The sequence below is a fragment of the Rhinichthys klamathensis genome, unplaced genomic scaffold (genome assembly GCF_029890125.1).
Source record: "Rhinichthys klamathensis goyatoka isolate OS25496 unplaced genomic scaffold, OSU_Roscu_1.1 h1tg000474l_1, whole genome shotgun sequence".
Lineage (NCBI taxonomy): Eukaryota > Metazoa > Chordata > Actinopteri > Cypriniformes > Leuciscidae > Rhinichthys > Rhinichthys klamathensis.
The window spans coordinates 684,743-707,384 of NW_026606962.1; the positions used below are offsets into that span (position 1 = coordinate 684,743).

The following is a 22,642-nucleotide window of genomic DNA, read 5'->3' on the forward strand; positions in this document are numbered from 1 at the left end:
CGATGCTCTGATTAAAAAAATAATTTCTGGTCAAATTATGTTCTTTATTTTCATGGTTGAAAACTAATAAATAATGATACTAAAAATCTACACATTTTGCAAAAAAATACAAATAAAATAAATAATGACAATTGTTTTGTCAGTGGCAAATCAAAATTGTGATTATTAAGTGAATTTAACATTATAATGTGATGTGTTATACAGATTTGTAAAAAAAGGTTATTATCTAACCAAGGCTCAACAAATAATGCTTAAATCTTTGCACTATCCCTTAAAGGGATTGTTGGCATCCGTCTGTCTCTGGAGACAATGGAATATGCGTCAAGGAGTCTCTGTGGTTGGTTTCCAGCGCCTGCTGTGACTGTACAGTCCGATTGTGGAGCGGCAGGCTCTGTTGCAGTTGCTGCAGATGTAGTATGTGCCTGGGTCTGTTTGTTCTATATCTGCTAATGCAACCCTCTGCCGTCTGTGCTTTTTCTGCTCTTCCCACTCGTACTCTCTTTTCTTCTCAGACACCTTGATGCTTGCTTTGACCGCTTGCCTCCATCTGCAGCGATCTGCAGCTTCTACTTCCCAGACTGCTGGATTGACGTTGCCTGCTTTCAAATCACGTTTACAAACGTCTTTGTAGCGAAGAACAGGCCTTCCTATTGGTCTGGAGCCCGTAGCAAGCTCGCTGTAGAGTAGATCCTTGGGTATACGACCATCCTGCATGCGACTGACGTGGCCTAGCCAGCGCAGGCGTTTCTGGGAGAGTAATGCAAACATGCTTGTTATTCCAGCCTGGGCCAGGACGTCCTTGTTTGGGACATGATCTTGCCAGGTAATGCCCAGGATTTTCCTGAGGCAGCGCAGGTGGAATGAGTTGAGTCTGCGTTCTTGCCGAGAGTACAGGGTCCATGCTTCACTGCCATAGAGTAGAGTACTGAGCACGCAAGCTTGATACACCCTCATCTTGGTGTGGTTTGTCAGCATGGAATTATCCCAAGCTCTCTTTGCTAGGCGGGCCATAGCTGCTGCTGCCTTTCCAATCCGAGTGTTTAGTTCGGCATCCAGGGAGAGGTTGCTGGAGATGGTAGAGCCAAGGTAGGTAAAGTTATCTACCACTTCAAGGGTGTAGTCAGCAATGGAGATATTTGGGATGCTGCTAACATCTTGGCCCATTATGTTGGTTTTTTTGAGACTGATGGTGAGGCCAAAATCTCTACAGGCATCCGTAAAGTAGTTGATGAGTTGCTGTAGAGCTTCCTTAGAGTGTGCAGTCAAGGCAGCGTCATCTGCGAAAAGCATCTCCCGTATCAGAACCTTTCGCACCTTGGTTTTTGCTCGGAGGCGTACAATGTTGTACAGGTTTCTATCGGTTCGAGTGTAGATGTATATGCCTTCTTCTGATTTGCTAAAGGCATGGGTCAGCAGCAAGGAAAAGAAGATGCCGAAGAGCGTTGGAGCGAGTACGCAGCCCTGCTTCACTCCACCTCTGATAGGGAATGGGTCCGAGGAAGAGCCATCATACTGGACGATGCCTTGCATATCTTCATGAAAAGAAGTGATGATCCTCAGGAGCTTGTGGGGGCATCCTATTCTTTGCAGAAGGGTGAAGAGGCCTTTCCGGCTGACTAGATCGAATGCCTTAGTCAAATCGATAAAGGCGATGTACAATGGTCGCCTCTGCTCGCGACATTTCTCTTGTAGCTGCCTCAGTGAGAAGATCATGTCAATTGTTGATCTTCCTGCTCTGAATCCACACTGAGCTTCCGGATATACACGTTCTGCTAGTGACTGTAACCTGTTTAGTACTACCCGAGCAAAGGCTTTTCCAACTATGCTGAGAAGGGATATTCCACGGTAGTTGTTACAGTCACTACGGTCTCCTTTATTTTTATAGAGAGTGATGATGGTGGCGTCACGCATGTCTTGGGGCACTGCTCCTTCTTCCCAGCACTGTAACAGGAGCTCATGCAAATGATGGATAAGAACGGTCTTCATCCCAGCCTTGATGAGCTCTGGAGGAATACCATCGCTGCCTGGTGCTTTGTTACAGGCCAGAGAGTCGATGGCCTTGCAGAGTTCTTCCATAGAAGGGGCAGCATCCAGTTCATCCATGACAGGCAGGAGGTTGGTGTTCTCAACTGCTGAGGTAGTGATGATGTCTTCTCTTCCATAGAGTTCCTGGTAATGTTCCACCCATCTCTCCAACTGTTTGCCCCGATCTGTTATAATGTCTCCCGAGGAGGACCTTAGGGGAGCGACCTTGGTAACGCTTGGGCCGAAAGCCTTCTTCATGCCATCGTACATGGCACGGATGTTACCACAGTCGGCTGAGAGTTGGATGGACCGACAAAGATTTAACCAGTAGTCGTTTGCGCAGCGTCGAGCAATCCGTTTGGCATCATTTCTGGCTTTCCTGAGAGCCGCGAGCGTCTTTTCTGATGGCTCCCTTTTGTAGCTGATCAGAGCTGCTCTCTTGGCTGTGATGGCTGGCTCAAGTTTCAGGATTCCTGCTTCAAACCAATCCGGGTTCTGCCTCTCTTTCTTCCCAAAAATATTCATGGCAGAGTTATAGATGGCGTCACGGATATGATTCCATCTTTCTTCTGCACTGCCCGTTGGGCAGTTTCTGAGGGCCTCTGTGATGGAGACAGCGAACCGCTCACACAGATCTGGGATTTTTATTTTTGCTGTATTGATGCGTGGGCGTCCTTTCTGCTTCAATCGGTGGATCCGTTTTGGTTTAAGGCGCACCTTGCTGCAAACCAGTGAATGGTCGGTGTCACAGTCAGCGCTGTGATAGCTGCGTGTAATGAGGACGCAGTTCAGTGAAGCTCTTCTGGTGATAGTGAGGTCCAGCTGATGCCAGTGATGGGATCTTGGGTGTCGCCAGGATACCCTGTGGTTGGGCTTGGTGGAGAAGAATGTGTTGGTTATGCAGAGGTCATGGTAAGAGCATAGCTCAAGCAGTCTCTGTCCGTTTTCATTTATTCTACCAACGCCAAAATGACCAATACTGCGGGGCCAAGAGTCCCGGTCAGTTCCCACCCGGGCGTTAAAGTCCCCAAGCACGTACAGTTGTTCGGTGGGGGAAATTCCTTTAATGATGTTCACTAGTTTCTCGTAGAATTCATCCTTGGCCTCGGCTGGAGAGCTGAGTGTGGGAGCATAGACACTCAGGATGTTCACTGGACCTGTGGAGGTTGAGAGGCGAAGGGAGAGGATACGGGCTGTACCTTTTCCTGGTGGTTCAACTGACGATAGCAGAGAGTTTCTGACTGCAAATCCGACACCATGCAGTCTTGGTTCGTCTGGTTCCTTTCCCTGCCAGAAGAAGGTGTAATCCTGTTCCCTGATGCTGCCATTTGAAGGGAGTCTGGTCTCCTGCAGGGTAGCAATGTCAATATCCAGCCTCAGGAGCTCACGATTAATGATTGCTGTTTTTCTGGAGTCATCAACCTGATCAAGATCTTTGGAGAAGCCAGGGCACATAGTCCTGACATTCCAGCTTGCTAGTCGCAAGATTGGTGGTTTATGTTTTTTTCTTTCTTTGCCTGGTGCGAAGTTTTCAGTCTGCTTGTCGGTCTGTTCCCTTAGCTCCAAGCACCCATTGAAGCAGGCAGACTGTGGCGGGTCAGCACCTTACTGGCTGGGGGCTGCCCAGCTTGAGGCGGGCGGTAGCTGACCAGTAGGATTTCGATAATCCCTCCCACCGTCGGAGAAAACCCGTAGCGTCTGAGCGTACGCCAATTTACTCTTGACTTATCACTCGTAACTGCTCCCTCCCGTGTTGTTTTTATCACTGCAAGCAGTGATACTGGAGTGGCCTCTCCAGGACGCATAGCCTGGGCATGGTGTATGGGGATCCTGGGCTGCCCATTCGACAGAATCCCCCTCTCGGCCTCGCTGGTGGAGTCCAAAGGAGTGCGAAGCACGACATTTGGCACCTGGCTTGGCTGCAGGAGTTGCCGGAAAGGTGACAATTAGTCATTCTTACCGCCTTAGGGGCTCCACTCCGGATTTCTGTCAGGTTTACTCCTTAGCCTTTAATCCTCCCGGAGATATCCACAAGGCAGTGGAGCCAAGCTATTTGACCCATAGCTGGGGGTCTGTTTATGGCATCAGGGCTTATCCACACGCCAGTGGGCCTGGCGATGAGCCATTGTCTGATGGCTGTGTGACTATTTGACCCATAGATGGGGGGCTGTTCATGGGCATCAGGGCTTATCCACACACCGGTGGGCCTGGCATGCCGCATGTCTGGGGGCAGACCACCTCCGAGTCCCCTGTAGTTCAGCCTGAGCCCACTAGGTGCTCAGTTGACGTGTGTCGCCACGCGGAGGCACTACATAGGGCTTGTCTGTGGAGAGGCTATGTACTGGCAGGGGAGACTTACGCACTCTGCTCCCTTTTCACATACGCTAGCCAGCGGTAGAGGCTGGGAGCTGAATGAGACAAGCACGCAGCATACAGCACACCACACTTGACGCATCCACAGACCATTTGACACAGTTCAAAAGGGATAGTTTAAAGGGATAGTTCACCCTAAAATGACAATTAGGTCATAGTTTACTAACCCTGGAGAGTATTTTTTAAAAAGCTTGATGCTGGTCGCTTTTTACGGCCATTATATGGATGAGCGCAAGCGGGACATTTTTGTAAAAATTCTCCTTTTGTGGTCCATAAAAGAAAGTAGGGCATACTGCATTAAAACAACACCAGGGTGAGAAAATTATAACTTAATTTTCATTTTAGGGTTAACAATCCCTTTAAGTTAGTGCTCGATGATGGCTAACCTATGATCTAAAAAATAAGTGGAAAGGAGAGTTCAAATTAAATATGTGATATCAGATGATAAATATATCCTGATATTACTGACCATATGGTCCTAATATATCATAATATTATATGGAACGCTTAATTTACACCTTTGTTACAGTGCCACCTAATATCCTGTGCATGGGCTTCAATGGCCACAAATCTGTAACTTGAACACTGTTAGACCTCTGACATTTCGCACATTTGTCAAAACCCTCAATTTGTCTGTGCGATATAGAATTACAATTACAGCACTGATCCATCTCATGTCATCCATCTGGGACTAGCTTGCTGTCAGGCTTGTGGCCCAGCGTGGTGTAAAACTAGCTAAAATAATGAACCGCTCTGCTCCAAAAGAGACTAAAGGTGTGGACCAGTGTGGATGATAAATGAGCTGGTCAGAAGAGAATGGCAGAGAGAGAGAGTTAAGAACAACAAGAAGTAATCCTACTTGGAAAGCTATGCAAAAATCAATTAAGCAGCCAGGTCACCTATAAAAACCAGATAAACAATTTCTTGCAATTTCATATGTATGTCAAACAGCTCACTCAGAATTTCCACCAACAACATTCAATACATCACAGAAAAACAAATGTTGAAGTTTGAAACGCAAGGCAATGCACATGATCAATGATTGCAAGATTTAGTGATGCAACATTAGCTTGAAGGGGGAACTAAAAAGTTCGGTCAAATGACTTTCATTCATGACTTTTATTCATTTGAACGTAATTCAGCCATTTTGCTGAGAACCAGAGCCTTTCAGGTGTTCTATTGTCCACAGTTCACGTGACACATAGAAAGATTGAAGATTCAGTCATTTGAACCAATGTCAAGGACACTCTAAGTGAAAGAAGGAATAATATGAAATATTGAGGCATATTTTATATCTATGCATATAACATTTGACAGCCAGAAATTGTCACAATAATTATCTTAATTTTTTAACAGTATTTATATTGTTTTAAAATGTATAGCCTAAAACATGTAATGTAAAATATTGACATTAAAAATTTGCTTGTGTTGCCTTACTTAAAAAAAAAATGGCAAAAAGGGGGTGAGTGTAGAAATTTCTATAGGCTTAATAACTATATCCATATAAAGCAGCATAAATTAGTAAGGGCTAACAAACATTACACAACAGCCAGAGACTGAGACTTCAACTGAAGAAAACTATTAATCCTAAAGATGTATCCAGTGCTGTGCATTTCTTAAACCTGTTAGAGAAAGTGTTGCGAAATTTAAACCAAAACATGCCAAACCTCTCCAGTATTGTCCAAAAAGACAATAGGAAGATCTAACACATTGTTCATTTTTCTTTCTTTCTTTCCCTTTTTCTTCCAGATGAAAGCATGCCAAGCATGAACACGAGGTACCTGGGAGCATCTGGGCACACAGGGAACATTAATTGACGTCAAAAGCCCCATTTGGGCAGGAAAACATTGTTTTTTTCTCACACAACCTTGGCTAAAAATGTGGTGCGTACTGTTTTTGCTAACTCAGAGGAGATATTTTATCTGAATATATATATATATATATATATATATATATATATATATATATATATATATATATATAATCTTTTCATTTATATGCATTTAATATTAAACATAATTATTAACATGACTTTCATTGAATATTGTATCTAATGCTAGATTTCTTATGGCCCTGCCTGGAGCAGCATTATAAATGTAGACGTTTTTGTCGACATTTTCCTGGTAAAATGACGGGAAGAAAAAAAAACTATAGATTTCCAAATCCCGTCCGAATCAGTACATGAAATCACAGATGTCCTCTGGTAATAATTTGACTCAAGCCGTTTGAAAAACTAATCCTGTCCAAATAGTGCAAGAGAGAGATAAGGGTATTGAGAAATGAGAGCGAGAGAGAGAGAGAAAGAAAATGGGGGACACAAGAAACGATGTAAATAAATAAATGGATCAATAAATCAATAAAATCAGTGCCTCAAAAAAACCCAAGAAGCAAGCTCAGAGGCCTGGCTAGCTGGCCCAAATGCAGGCAGCATGTCTGTCAGAGCCAGTCAGCACCTGACAGTGAAGTCACTTTATATCAGTGTCTGTTCTGTCTGGCAGGCCACTCAGCACAGTTCTCCCTGCCTTTATCATTCCCTATTCTTCCCTCCAAATCCACCTCTTCACTTTCTCCACTTCTCTTCATTTGCTTTCCCTTGTGGCATTTGCAAAATAGGAGCTTCCTATATATATATTAAAACACTGTCCATGTAAATTAAATGCTCTATCCATTTCATCCAACAGCCTTAAAGGGGTCATATGATGCAATTTCATGTTTTCCATTGTCTTTACTGTGTTATGTTTAGTGTTATGTTTGTCCATGTATATACGATCTGCCAAGTTGCAAAGGTAAAAATCTCCCACAAAAATATTTAATCTATCTAAAAGCTAAGGCATAGACTTAGCTAAAATGCCTCGATTGAATTCTCCCTCACATGCCTACGTCACTATGTGGAAATACCGTGTTTTCATAATGCCGCCCAAATGCATACGCAAAGAAAGACGGCGTGACTTCAGTTATTGTAGTAGTGTTGTCTCCGCCATGTCGACAACGCCGCCAAGACTGTGTGTTTCTATGTGAAAGCAAAAGCACTTTATTTGGCCTTCCGAAAGTGGACGCAATTAGGAATCAGTGGTTAAGATTTATTTACAACAAACAGCACAACCCAAAGGTTTGTGTGGGTGCAGCCAGAGACTATTTATATAGAGACATGCCACTTCATCAATCCTTAATACAACTATATAGGGAAAACCCGTAACGCCAAAGATGGCGGTTGTATGCACATGTCCCGCCCCTCCCGCTGGAAAGCCAATCGTCTGCTTTTAACAGTCAAGCCGGGAAACATTTAAGCCTATCGTCTGGTTCCACTGACGCATGCGCACAGTTGAGGTTTGCGACAGCGCAAAATACGTTACTGTTTGAAAAGGCGGCAGATTTGATATGCAGTGTATGTGTGAGTTGTGTAATATCAGACATCAGAAGTCTCCCGCAGATTGATAGCGGCTACCTGATGCCCGCGAATTAGTTCAAATCTCCCGGAATATAGAGCGAGCCAGCAAGAGCTCGCACATACAGGTCCTTCTCAAAAAATGTGCATATTGTGATAAAGTTCATTATTTTCCATAATGTAATGATAAAAATTAAACTTTCATATATTTTAGATTCATTGCACACCAACTCAAATATTTCAGGTCTTTTATTGTTTTAATACTGATGATTTTGGCATACAGCTCATGAAAACCCAAAATTCCTGTCTCAAAAAATTTGCATATTTCATCCGACCAATAAAAGAAGTGTTTTTAATACAAAAAAAAAGTCAACCTTCAAATAATTATGTTCCGTTATGCACTCAATAGTCAATACTTGGTCGGGAATCCTTTTGCAGAAATGACTGCTTCAATGCGGCGTGGCATGGAGTAGTGTTGTCACGATACTAGAATTTCTAACTTCGATACGATACCTTGAAAAATATCGATATTCGATACCATTTTCGATACCACGGAGAAAAAACTGCCACAATATTAAGGGGGTATTTTTTTAATTTAAAGCTAAATATAACAAGTCTAGAACATGACAATGAGGTATATTTTACATGAACAAAAATGTCCTGAGTTCTATTTGATTATATTTTTTAATTGGACCAGAGCTAACATGATGTATTTTTATTACCTACTGTTATCAAAGATTAAAATATACTGTAACAAAAAAGCACTTAACAGTATCAAATTGGAGGATAGAGAGTCAGTAATGTATAATAATAAGATTAAACATTCAATTTTCAGTTAAAGGCATGTCATTATTGAATTTAGAGATGCCATTGTCTAGCTGTTTAGTTTAATTAATATCTGTGTAATCAAATTGATGATAATAGCTAATGAAGGAAAATTACAGAATTAAATAATGTTTGAATAAAGTTAAATAGGCACCAGTTAATTTACATTTGACCACAGTTACAATATTTACTTGTCTAAGATTCCTCAGTCAGATTATGTTAACTTTAAGAATTAAAACGAGACAACACAGACTCTTATCAACAACAAAACTAGGCCATCTTGGTTAATGTTTCAGAAAAGTTCAAATGGGAAGAGTTACAGTGTTTCCTTGAGGATATTTTTTTTAGCAGTGGGGGCAGGTCTGTCCAAACAACAAACACCCCTGATGCTGAGCATATGCTGCTAAATAGTAGCCTACCCCTGGAGCCTGTTCCTTAAGTCTGTTTTCACCTATACATTAATTTTTAAAAATGAGTGATGTGAGGGATTATTGATAGTCAAACAATCTGTTGGGTGCCCACAGCCCGCTCGCGTGTCCGCGCTATTCTCCTACATGCCCGCTCGCGGTGTGTAGCGCGTGTCCGCGCTATTCTCCGACTCCGACATACCCGCTCGCGGTGTGTAGCTCTTGTCCGCGCTATTCTCCGACTCCGACATGCCCGCTCGCGGTGTGTTTTTTACGCGTGTCCACGCTATTCTCCGACATGCCCGCTCGTGGTGTTCTTTATCAATCAACCAAAGCCGGTCGCGGGGGCGCCGCCCTCGCCATCTTTCCATTCACTTCACTTTTGCTATTTAACCAGAGCGAAAGAGAAGAGTGCGTCACGTGTGGTGTTTGTCAACGCGCCTTTTGAGAGAAGTGAAAGTGACTGCTCGGCTAGTATCGATACTTCGGGAAATTAGTATTGGTACCGTTCAGATATTTCAGTATCGATATTTATCGAAATATCGATATTTTTGACAACACTAGCATGGAGGCAATCAGCCTGTGGCACTGCTGAGGTGTTATGGAGGCCCAGGATGCTTCGATAGCGGCCTTAAGCTCATCCTGAGTGTTGGGTCTTGCGTCTCTCAACTTTCTCTTCACAATATCCCACAGATTCTCTATGGGGTTCAGGTCAGGAGAGTTGGCAGGCCAATTGAGCACAGTAATACCATGGTCAGTAAACCATTTACCAGTGGTTTTGACACTGTGAGCAGGTGCTAGGTCGTGCTGAAAAATGAAATCTTCATCTCCATAAAGCTTTTCAGCAGATGGAAGCATGAAGTGCTCCAAAATCTCCTGATAGCTAGCTGCATTGACCCTGCCCTTGATAAAACACAGTGCACCAACACCAGCAGCTGACATGGCACCCCAGACCATCACTGACTGTGGGTACTTGACACTGGACTTCAGGCATTTTGGCATTTCCTTCTCCCCAGTCTTCCTCCAGACTCTGGCACCTTGATTTCCGAATGACATGCAAAACTGAGCAACAGTCCAGTGCTGCTTCTCTGTAGCCCAGGTCAGGCGCTTCTGCCGCTGTTTCTGGTTCAAAAGTGGCTTGACCTGGGGAATGCGGCACCTGTAGCCCATTTCCTGCACACGCCTGTGCACGGTGGCTATGGATGTTTCTACTCCAGACTCAGTCCACTGCTTCCGCAGGTCCCCCAAGATCTGGAATCGGTCCTTCTCCACAATCTTCCTCAGGGTCCGGTCACCTCTTCTCGTTGTGCAGCGTTTTTTGCCACACTTTTTCCTTCCCACAGACTTCCCACTGAGGTGCCTTGATACAGCACTCTGGGAACACCCTATTTGTTCAGAAATTTCTTTCTGTGTCTTACCCTCTTGCTTGAGGGTGTCATGATGGCCTTCTGGACAGCAGTCAGGTCGGCAGTCTTACCCATGATTGCGGTTTTGAGTAATGAAACAGGCTGGGAGTTTTTAAAAGCCTCAGGAATATTTTGCAGTTGTTTAGAGTTAATTAGTTGATTCAGATGATTAGGTTAATAGCTCGTTTAGAGACCCTTTTCATGATATGCTAATTTTTTGAGATAGGAATTTTGGGTTTTCATGAGCTGTATGCCAAAATCATCAGTATTAAAACAATAAAAGACCTGAAATATTTCAGTTGGTGTGCAATGAATCTAAAATATATGAAAGTTTAATTTTTATCATTACATTATGGAAAATAATGAACTTTATCACAATATGCTAATTTTTTGAGAAGGACCTGTACTGTGCTTCAAACTGTGTAGCGCGCGGACGACAGAGGGAGAGAACCCTTGCGCATGCGTAGTAAAAGTATAACCTGTGGGGGAAAAGGCGTTTTAAACCTTATTTTGGGGCAAAGTCATCAAACTTTTTCAGCGATTTTTATCATATTTTACTGCTGTTTCTATACATGCAGTTTTTATGTCCAGTGTTTATGACCAGTGAAACTGCAGTTCTGACATTCTGCCCATTCATTTAGATAGGAGCCTGGTCTTGTTAGTCCGAAATAGCTGCCCGGAGGCGTTGCCAAGATGGCGGCCGAGTGGCATGACTTGCCTAAAAGGACTTTGGTGCAGCGCATTTTACGCAGGAGAGGTTCCTGAACCTGGCAGATCACAAGGCCGGCTGTGCACAAAAGGCTATTTCTAAAAAAAAATGGGTCAATTTCAACTTAGCTAGGGCAATCTGGCGCTTCTGAATCAGAGCCTGTAAGTATGTTTTATTATATGTTAAAGTACAGTATTTGCTATTGACTGTTCAAATGCAGAGTTTTGTGCAGTGTAGAGTAACGCATATTGTTTGTCGTTCTTACGATCAAAATTGCAGAGATGGATTTATGTTTGCAAACGTAGCATTCTCTGTTCTCCGCTTATAACTTGTGGTATAAAGATGACAAACATAGGTGCACTACGTGTTCTGTTTTACACTAGCTGAAGCAGCACACACCCATTGTGCTTTCACACTGGCGGCATTTGTCAGCTGAACCGCGGCTTGTGTACTGTAAATACAGACGAGTATCAGGTTCAGATCGATCGGCTTGGTCATCTGCATTTTCAGAATATGACTCGGGCTCAAACTGATATGGTAAAACTGATGACATTGTTACCTGTCTTTAATTGCTTAAGAAGCTGAAGCTTGCGATTATGCTAAGGGGTGTTACATTTTCCACACACGCTTGAGGTGTTCGGCCAATCACAACACACTGGGCCAGCTGGCCAATCAGAGCACACTGGGCTTTTCGGAAGGAGGGTCTTTGTAGAAATTGACATGTTTTAGAAAGACTGGGCATAGAGGAGCTACAATAATGAACAGTACGTGAAAAATAATGTATTTTTTGAACATTAAAGCATATTAACATATTCTATTACACACAATAACGATCTTTGAAAATAGAATTAAATGACCCTTTTAATGTAATGTACACAGAGCTGTCAAGATTATGTTATACAACAAGATTATCTTTAAATGTGGTGCCCTTAAGTGAACATGCAGAGCATTCTATGAAAATATCTTTTGTTTTGTATTTCAGGGTATATGACAGATGTACACATCCTGAATGGTTTTCAAAGGGGATATATTTAATAGTAAGATTATTATGAAGAGTCATTATTTTTGTGCTGAGTTGCACAGATACGAATGGACAGATGGAGTGTGTGTGGACGGATTCAGATTGCACGGTATCATGGATCAGGGAGCGGACAAAACTAGACCATCTGATGAGAAAAGCCCCTATGCCAATATTTGCCAACTTTTAAGGAGACAACTTCATGCAAGTCCTACAATGTCGCTATAATGTAAACATGAGTGGTAGAAATGCTTTTAACAAGCAAGCCTGTGAAAAAAGGTACATTCACTGTTAATGTCTCTGAGATTAACTGCCACATTGTCCTGACTCAAGTTTTAACAAATTAGTGATGCACATTGTGTTATATAATATATAGAGATGACTGAGATCATCAAGGATCCCTGGGTCAGTTATGTTCAGCTCTAAAGAACTCCTTCAGTGTTTGAAGAACCCAAACTTTATCAGCATTGTGGGAGAAAACTGCCCTGCGACAGATCAACCTATTATTAAACACAGATGTTAAAAACACTTTACTCAGTACATCAACATCACAAGTACGTACTGTAACACTAGCACAATTGTATTTATGACAAAAATGTATCTAAATCACAGTAACATTTAAGTGTAAGCATGATTATCTTCTAAAACAATAATAATAATAATTGTACAGATGTCTCAAGAGTTAATTGTTTGATTATGGCTGTCTCAAATTGATTTTAGTGCTAGTACGAGGCTTCTCAAAATAGTTAATATTGTGAGTAAGGTTCTTTAAGTCTTGAGTATGGCTCTCTAAAATGATTATTAGAGTAACTGGCTGTCTACAATTGTTAATTGTAGAGTAGGTTTTATAAAATGGTTGAGATATCTCTAGTTTATAGTTCTAACACGAATTTCCAAAATGGCAAGAATATGACTCTTTAAAATAGTCAGCATAAACACCTCTCTAAAACGATTAGGCCTAATTGTAGTGTTCACTACTTGAATGGTTAACAGTAACAAGTAGCCTACGGTTTTAAGTAGGCCTACACCTCTCTAAACGGTTAATAGTGTGAGTTCAGCTGTTAATAGTACAGTATAGTTTGAGTAAAACATTTTATAGTGTTAGTAGTAGCTATGGTTCTCTCCGAAACGGTTAACATTGTAAATATGGTATGGTTCTTTAACAGTCGCTTGTCTAAGACAGTTCATTGTAAGAGTGCGGAGCACTGTAACAGTTAAAAGTGTGAGTATACAGCTGTCTAGAATGGTTAATATGATAAACAGTTCTCTAACTGTTAAGTTTGGCTCTCTAAAACAGTTTATAGCTAGTGTCATTACGATTCACCAAAATGTTATAAGTAGCCTACGGTTCATTCAAATATTTAAGTCTTAAGTACGGCTAAAATGGTTAATAGTGTGACTCTTTAAGCATGCTTATCTAAAACAGTTGTGTAGCGGAATTCTGTAAACTTTTAACTGTTTCAGAAATACATCCATTATGGAACAGTTAAGAGTGATTCTGCATGTTTCCCTTTAAAAGTCGGTGCAATGTTGCGAGTACGGTTCTCTAATAAAACAGTTTCGAGTGCGAGTATGATTCTCCCGTAAAACTTTCCATTGCCCCCCTCCGCTTTCACAAACACACATTCCAGACAAATACTGAACCGAAACTCACCGGATTTCTCGGCCAAACTAGACAAGCCGGACACCGCCAGCAGCAGCAGCCCGATGAAGCACATCTGTCCCCCGAACAACTCCTTGCGCTTTTTCCTCCGCGCTTTGATCTTCTTCTGCTGGAGCATCACTTGCAGCGGTCGAGTCCACACGCGAACACACGCATCCCCATCCATCACCACAGCTCGACACAGCTACAAATGTAACAAATACAGACAGATATGGAGAGACTGAGAGTTTTAAGCCTGAAGATTAAACGCCGAACGACTGACGTGTGCTTGTTGCGTTGGCGTGAATATTCCACTATATGACTTCAAATTGTAATGTGGTGAAATAAAGATGCTGCGCGCGCCCCATGGATGCGTCAGTTTGGTGCCAGTTCTCTCAGGACACAAACTGCTGCTGCTGAGAGAGATTGAGGATGTAGAGGAGGAGAGAGCGCGAGAGGGAGGGGGGTGAAAGTAAGGAAGTGAACGCAGTGTGTGTGTGTGAGAGAGAGAGAGAGAGAGAGAGAGAGAGAGAGAGAGAGAGAGAGAGAGAGAGAGAGAGAGAGAGAGAGAGAGAGAGAGAGAGAGAGAGAGAGAGAGAGAGAGAAACTGGAACGCAGCTGTTTCAGTGATGAGTCGTTCGCGAACGAGTCGGACTCGGCTCGGCTCATTTAAGTGAACGATGGGAGTCGGCTCGATTTAATTTGTTTTCTTTTTTCTTTCTTTTTCATCACTAATGCGTTGTTCATTACTAGTCATGCATAGTTTTAATGGTGAACAGTATAGCTAGTATGAAGTCCATGCATTGAGAGAGAGAGAGAGAGAGAGAGAGAGAGAGAGAGAGAGAGAGAGAGAGAGAGAGAGAGAGAGAGAGAGAGAGAGAGAGAGAGAGACATGGAACGAGAGAGATTAAAACAGCGGTTCTCAACCGGTGGGGACGCGGCCCACTAGGGGGCCCCAGTGATCCTCCAGGGGCAGTGAGGTAACTTAAAATTAATTTAAATATATTAATATAATTCATTAATTTTATTATTAATACGTTAATCCAGCTAAATATAATGAGATATAAATATAACGAGATGCGCCGTAAATTCTAGGCCTATAGTGGAGAGCGGGGCTATAGTGTAATAGTTGTCACAAGGTGTAGCCTAGGAATCACCGGTTTTGTGTCAAAAGTCCAATTACACAAATATTTGTTTTCTCTAGCAGTAATTTGGTATGGTGGTTTCCAACATCTAGTAGTTCAAAAGCTTCTTTTTTTTTGTAATAAATTCTGTTCTCAAAAACAACAAAAGATTTTTGCTAGATGTTGGGTAAAATAAAACCACACTATGTTCAGACTTACATTCAGTCTTTTAGTTAACTATAATGTAATTACTTTGTTCTCAGGACAAGGTTATTTTTCATAAATAACATATTGGGGCAAGTTGTCACATTGTTTATTGGTCATTTTGGTTTTAAATGTTATACATTTATATAATCTATCAATTACAGGTTAATATTTGACCAAAACAATGATTTGTACTGTATCTAGCAGGTTTACTAGCAGGTTCAATTGTGACAACTTACTCCATATAGTGAGACAACAGGTCACTGTCTGTTAAATGAACTGTATGTGTTTCATCTATTCTCATCAGCTATAGTCACAGCAGTTCCACGGACCTGATGAGTATTTTCTTATCATGCACCCTATACTTGCTTGCTGAGTTTGTCTCAACTGTACAAACCTCAAAACCACACAGCTGCAAATCTTGCAGCTATTGCCTTTTATATACTTTACACCTGGATTTAGTTTTTTCCCCTTCCCTGAAATATGTTAAACACTGTAGGGAAAGAGCTGCTTTGTGCTCTGTGTTCCCTTCATCAAATACTGAGCACTGTTCGAGCCAGCACTGTGTCAGCAGCTGGGTCGGCTCCCACTGACCACATGGCTTGCCATCTAATGCCAATGGTAAGACAACAATGCACTTTTTTATGGAGGGAAGTGAAAAGTGGGCGATGAGCCTATTGTATTAAACTGGACCACGGTGCAATGGGCACTTACTGACACATTGGGTGTAATCTCTGTGCTGAAGACTTTACAGAGTTTCAGATTCTCCAGTGGGACGGGCCGAATTGTGAGTTAGTGGTTGAAGTCGGTTTTTGCAATCAATTTGCATTAGCAAAGAGGGACAGAGTGGGACAATATTGTTTGGTTATTTTACCTAATATTTACACAGGATGGTGGATAAAAACAAGGCAGCGTCAGCTCTTCAGCCACTGTTTATGTGACATTGGTCCTTTTTAGCCCCCCTTCCTCGTACGCTTTCATCTATAGCTTGTGATCTGTTCTTCACCTGTTTCTCTTCCCCCCTCTCTCTTTCTCTCTGACATGAATCAGTGTGTAATTCAGTTTGTCTTTTGATGTGCTATTAGCCTCATATTGTCTTGATGTTCTATATCCATCTGTGTTGTAATTGTTTACCAATAAAATATTTTTTTTCCACGCCTTTGATCACCACAGTCGGTTCTTTGATATGCATTTAAAAAAGTCTGAATGCAGCAGGCAGAATCACTATGTAAATATCACGTGTTTCATGAGAACCGTTAGATGCCGTAGGTGGATTTTCCCTAATGACATGAGTGACTCACAATGACGGTAACATTTTTGAATGAAAACCCCATTGATTGATGTCACAGTGTCAACCGTTAGCCCCCATGACCTAAACCAGATTTACAGTTATTATAGATTTGCATTCGTTCTGTCCATTCATGCTGCCAAGTTATTTAAGTGTCTGTATAAATACCTCTTGAAATATTCCAGCTTTAATGAAATAAGTGGTTAATAGCAGTTTTCCCTTTCCCTGCCAAGGGAAAACTGCTATTAACCACTTATTTCATTAAAGCTGGAATATTGGAAAGAAATGCAAAGAAAGTTAAAATATTAATATTGTGTGAAATGGAGCATCATAGATGAACAAAGCAGGCCTGGAGAAATTACATTAGGCTAATAGGAGACAAATCAGTATAGATGTTTGTGCAGTGCTTAAACACATGCAAACACTGCTTTGTGGAGCTTATAGTGAATGGCATGTACAATGTGATGGACGGGGAAACGTGTTTGGTTAACCCTGAGATTATTGTCTGAGATAATGTTGTGTCATCATCATAGAGATGTGAGATGACTGGCTCACAACAATGCATTACTATTTTGTATAAACCTCTATATTTCGAATAGGGAAATGCTACAATCATACTAAAGTAATGCAGACTTTTTTGAACATGGGTCAGGTCACTGATATGAAAAGTTTCCTCACATCCACCTTGTCATTCATCCATCTGGTGAAATCTCTTTATTTGTTTCTCTCACCTATTTACTAAGTAACTTTGATTTAGAAGAGATTAGCGCTTATACAAAATTACTTAGAGCATAGTAATTTTAAGGACAATCCAGAATTTTCCATCCCTTCCCAAAAGTGTCTCAGCGACTCAGTCTCTGTCTTCAGTCAGATGTAACATCCATTAGGACTTTCATAAAAACATTATTAATACATTTAACCATTTTTCTGCCTTCAGTTTGGCAAAATATATCAAACTGTGTGATATTATAAATCCATTTTATACACAGTTCATTCACATGATTCAGAGCAGGATGGCTATATCAGTTTGTTTTGCTATAATAATAGTAATAATCTGATTAGAGCCTTGCAGATACATTTTATATAAATTTGTATGGCGTAATGAAAACAAACTGACACATTTCTATCAATTAAAAAGACAAGCATTGTGAAGTGACACAGATATTATTTTACCTGCATGTGCCATTTTCACAGCTGTCATTTCATGATATCAACAGCTAAGAAAAAGAGGCTGCCTCACTTAGCCAACATCATTTTTCTTATAATTTATTCATTTCTATCGGCCACACATGATTGAAGCCCAATCAATAACAAAATGAAACAGTGGAATTTAGAGGGGCCAGAGGCCAAATTTAGAGAATGTTTGAATTAAAAATGATCTGGCATCCATAATTACAAGAGATGATTATTAGTACACTCTCTCAGGTGAGTGAGCAAATTTCGAATTTACTCTGTGCTTGGATATAGATAAACTGAGGTAAAGGCTTCAGCTGAGAGCAAGACAAATTACTCAAGGACACACAGATGTGCTCTGATTCACCGTCAAGGACACAGAGAAAAAGACATAGATATGGATTAGCAATGTATATTATCATGGAATAGATCTCCATCTCTCTTCTATATTAGATATACAATTTCACCATCTAATAATGATTTTAATTAACTTATTGTTAACTTAAATACATGTCTAACTAAGGCTTATGCAAAGACTTGTTTTCTATGTGGGAATCAAACTGATTCTCCCTCCTTGATGTTCAGTCTTCTAACGTTTTTGCTGTGGCATTTAAAAGAACAAATACTTCAAATAAATTGTATTGATTTCTACTATGATGTCCCCAGAAAGTGTCAATTTCTGTTTGTCTTTGATGTTGTCTGATGGCCCCTCCTTTGATATAACTATCTACAAAATGGTTCATCTATGTCTTTACAATTCACATTATGTAATAGACATATACTTATGCATACACAATCAGGCCATCTTAAATTAATTTTGTTTTCTTGTTAAATGGCAGATGTTTCCCATTGAGATGGATGAAAGTTGTTTGCAAAGGTTTCAGGAAGCACCTGCCTCTGATCTAATGCCCAGTGGAGAAATTGACTGGTTTAAGAAAGAACAGGAGTAGTGATAGCTGCTATACTCTCACACAATATATATATATATATATATATATATATATATATTCCACTTCAACCCAAGGTCCATGCACAGCCTGGTAGGTGCAGGTAGATAGCAGGAAGTAGTGCGGTAGAGTGTTCTTATTATTGTCATATATATATTTTTGTTGAAATATCAAAAGGATAAACCATGCAGATTTATTTTTACAGCCAACTTCGATCATATTCACCAAGGGTGCCAATAATTTTGAACACAACTGTATACACAGTTGTGTTCAAAATTATTGGCACCCTTGGTGAATATGATCGAAGTTGGCTGTAAAAATAAATCTGCATGGTTTATCCTTTTGATATTTCAACAAAAATATTCACAAAAATCTAACCTTTCATTTAAGTAAAATAATTGAAAGTGGGGGGAAAAACACATAAATGTTTTTTCTCCAAAACACGTTGGCCAAAATTATTGGCACCCCTAGATTTTTTTATGAGAATAAATTCATTTACTTTTTTTTTTTAAACACCAGGGAGACTACTGTAGGAACATGAAATTGTCAAGCCATGACTTCTTGTTCCACAGGAGTATAAATATGAGGAAACACAAAGGCGAAATTCCCTTGATCATCCTTCACAAGGAGTAAAAACCAAAGAATATAGTTCTGATGTGCAGCAAAAGATTGTTGAGCTTCACAAAATAGAAAGTGTCTGTAAGAAAATTGCTAAAGCATTGAAAATCCCCATTTCCACCATAAGGGCAGTGATTAAAGGGATACTTCACCCATTTGCATTAAGCTTTGTATTGTTAAAAACCTAGTCATATTTTATAATGATCGTGGATTTTTCCTTTATTTTTCCCTGAGATGAGAGAAATTTAAGTGTTTTACTTCCTGCTTATTATGAATCATCATTTTGCGTCATAATAAGCAGGAAGTCACATTTCATTGAAAAGTGTAGAGACTACAAACACTAGCTCATCATTTATTCAGGGTGTGGGACCCACTCACACTACAGACCTATTACAGATCAGTGGGTGGGACTTCACTTGCAGATACTGAAATCAATATCAGCCATCTTGTTTGGAAGCTAAGCTAACAAGCGCCGTGGAGATCGGAAGTTACGACAATGACGGAAGAAACTAAACATGATATGGAAGAAGAGGATTTTGAAATTCTGCTGCTCGAATCCGATGTTCGTGGCTATCTTTACGAGGCGCAATATAGTGAAGAGCAGCTGAGGCTGATGGAGGAACAGGAGGCGGCTGCCTGTCGCGGACGAGGAGCCCGGACTGGCTCGAGCTGGGCGGACTGCTGGTGCCTGTGCTCTCGCTGTGCGCTACACTGTAAAAAAATTGCTGTAGTTATGCAGCTGTTTGCCAGTAACTTACTGTAGATTTAAATTGATGTATATTTACTGGCAACAGTTTGTTCAAAGTTAAATGAACATTAAACATTAACAAGTCTTTGTCTTTACAGAATAAAACTATAAAATAACAATCTAATGCAAAGCATTCTGGGAACCAGAAATCTTCATCAACCTTTTTCTGTTTTTTTTTTCCTTCAGATTTTGGTTCCCATCAATGCTTTGCATGAGGCTGTTATTTTAGTTTTATTATGTAAAGATAAAGACTTTTTAATGTTTAATGTTCATTTAACTTTGAACAAACTGTTGCCAGTAAATAACATCAATTTAAAACTACAGTAAGTTACTGGCAAGCAGCTGCCAGTAATACTGTAATTTCTACAGATTTTTTTTTACAGTGTACGGACACAGATAGAGTCCGTCTGCTGCAGAGAATTTCAACGATGGCAATTTCCTGGACGAAATCTCTGAATCAGACGAGCACACGGACGTTTGTGTTGTGATGTGAACCATCCTAGTTTCGCACCGCATATGTTCTGACTGAACATCCAGGTATCATGCAATAATTCACCATATAGAAAGAAATACAAACGAGGAGTAATTCACTAATGAGTTTGCCAATGTAACGGGGTTCGTTGTTGTGGGAAGAAGGAGGCGGGAACCGGCGAACATTTTAATAGTAAAATAAACAAATACAAAACAAAAGTATAAGCCAGCAGCCCCTCGCGGACGACTGCTGGCCACACACAACATAAAATCAGGCCTGTTCCTCTCTCGATCTGCCCTGTCGTCGCTCCTCCTTTTATGCTTCGCTCCTCCGCGAGAGATACGAGACCGGTGCCTCTCACATTCATTATCACTCACGCCACCGGCCTCGCGCCGTCCTCTCACGTCACTCGCCCTCGTCCTGCTCGCCACAGCCAACTAACTAAAAATTTGGTGTGAAATGAATTTCTAACTCTGGTGGCAGCTAACTTTAGCCTTGTAGACGAAAGAGTGATTTCTCTGATGTTTGCGCTGTTCTGGATTAGTGGGAGTGGCTTGCGGAGCTGTGCAATGTGGTGCATTGTGGGAGTTGTTGTCTTACATGCAAATGCGCCCTAAAGTTATTTTCTGTCTTTTCTCAGTCAAGAGGGCACCAAATAAAAAAATTATTTTACATTTCGACTGCACATATGACCCACAATCAATAAAGAATAATGTTGAAATGGGTGAAGTGCTCCTTTAAGAAGTTCCAATCAACTAAATATGTCACAAATCTGCCTGGAAGAGGACGTGTCTATATTGTCTTAATGCACGGCGAGGAGGAGAGTTTGAGTGGCCAAAGACTCTTCAAGGATAACAGATGGAGAATTGCAGAGATCAGTTCTTGGGGTCAGAAAGCCTAAAAAATGGTCAAACAGCACCTACTGTATATCACCACATGCTGTTTGGGATGGTTTCAAGAAAAAATCCTCCTCGCTCATCCAAAAACACACTCTAGCATATTCAGTTGTCAGACACGACTGGACCGGATTCTATGGTCAGATGAAACTAAAAAAAATAGTTTTTTGGCAGCAAACCCACCAGATGGGTTTGGTGCACTCAGGGATAAAAAGTAGGCTATACCATACCCACTGTTAAATATACCGCTGGATCTTTAATGTTGTGGGCATATTTTTCTGCTGGAGGTCCTGGACATCTTGTTCAGATGGCATCATGGATTCTAGCAAATACCATCAAATAAGAAATCAAAATCTGACCGCTTCTGCTAGAAATCTTATAATGGGCCGTGGTTGGATCATCCATCAGGACAATGTTCAAAATCAAAACAAAAATGGGTCACCGAGCACAAAATGAAGCTTCAGCCATGACCATCCCAGTCCCCTGACCTGAACCCTATAGAAAATATGAGTGGAGTGAACTGAAGAGAAGAAGCGGCAACATGGATCTGGGAATCTGCAGGATCTGAAGAGATTCTGTATGAAGGAATGGTCTCTGATCTCTTGTCAGGTATTCTGCAAACTCATTATGGCATTATAGGAGATTAAAGAGATTTTGCCCACATTTTCAATTCTTTTACTTCAATGAAAGGTTAGATATTTGTGCATTTTTTAAATAAAATATCAAAAGGATTAACAATGCAGATTTATTTTTAGAGGCTTCTTTGTTCATATTTATCAAGGGAGCCAATAATTCTGACCACAACTGTATGCTAAACAAAAACAAGAGACAAAAACAGGGGTAGCCTATACTGTACATAGGCTACATGATAAATGAGAAACTAACTAGATCAGGGGAGGGGACAACAGAACCGGCTGTGCAAAGTTGAGGACCAGGTGTGCAATATTACCAAGAAACCTATATGTTAGCATTCCCATTAATCTCAACAGCAGTTGCTCAGGTATGGATCATTTGAAGATTATTAGTAGGCTAAGTATCAGTGCTTTCTACAAAATATGAAAAGCACAGCATGAACAAATATCACAGATTTTAAATCAAAGTTAAAAGAATACTGACAAGCTGCAATAAGGAGAAATTAAAAATTTTGAATGGAGATTAATCTTAGAAAGAGAGAGAGAGAGAGAGATGAGAAAATCATTCTTAATGAACAGCCAGGATTACTGTCTCACACGCACAGAAACACATGCAGACACACATTTTCTGCCTCTTTCTATTTTTTTGTTTTTCTTAAAGCTAATCCACTGCAGCTATTTGCACTTGTTCATAAATTGACGCCTTTTCCCCTCCTCCTACTGCACTGAAATTAGTGAGAGGTGGTTTCT

At 40.9% G+C, this 22,642-nt stretch overlaps 1 protein-coding gene across 1 annotated transcript in view; it reads right to left on the reverse strand.

The window, feature by feature from the left end:
• slc24a3 (solute carrier family 24 member 3) overlaps nucleotides 1-14,268 on the reverse strand; it is a 132,845-nt gene extending 118,577 nt beyond the window's left edge. Inside the window, exon 1 of the mRNA XM_056236948.1 lies at nucleotides 13,803-14,268. Coding sequence (XP_056092923.1) covers nucleotides 13,803-13,977 — 175 coding nt within the window. The 5' untranslated portion in view covers nucleotides 13,978-14,268. The remainder of the gene's footprint in view (nucleotides 1-13,802) is intronic.
• Nucleotides 14,269-22,642: the final 8,374 nt, after the last annotated feature.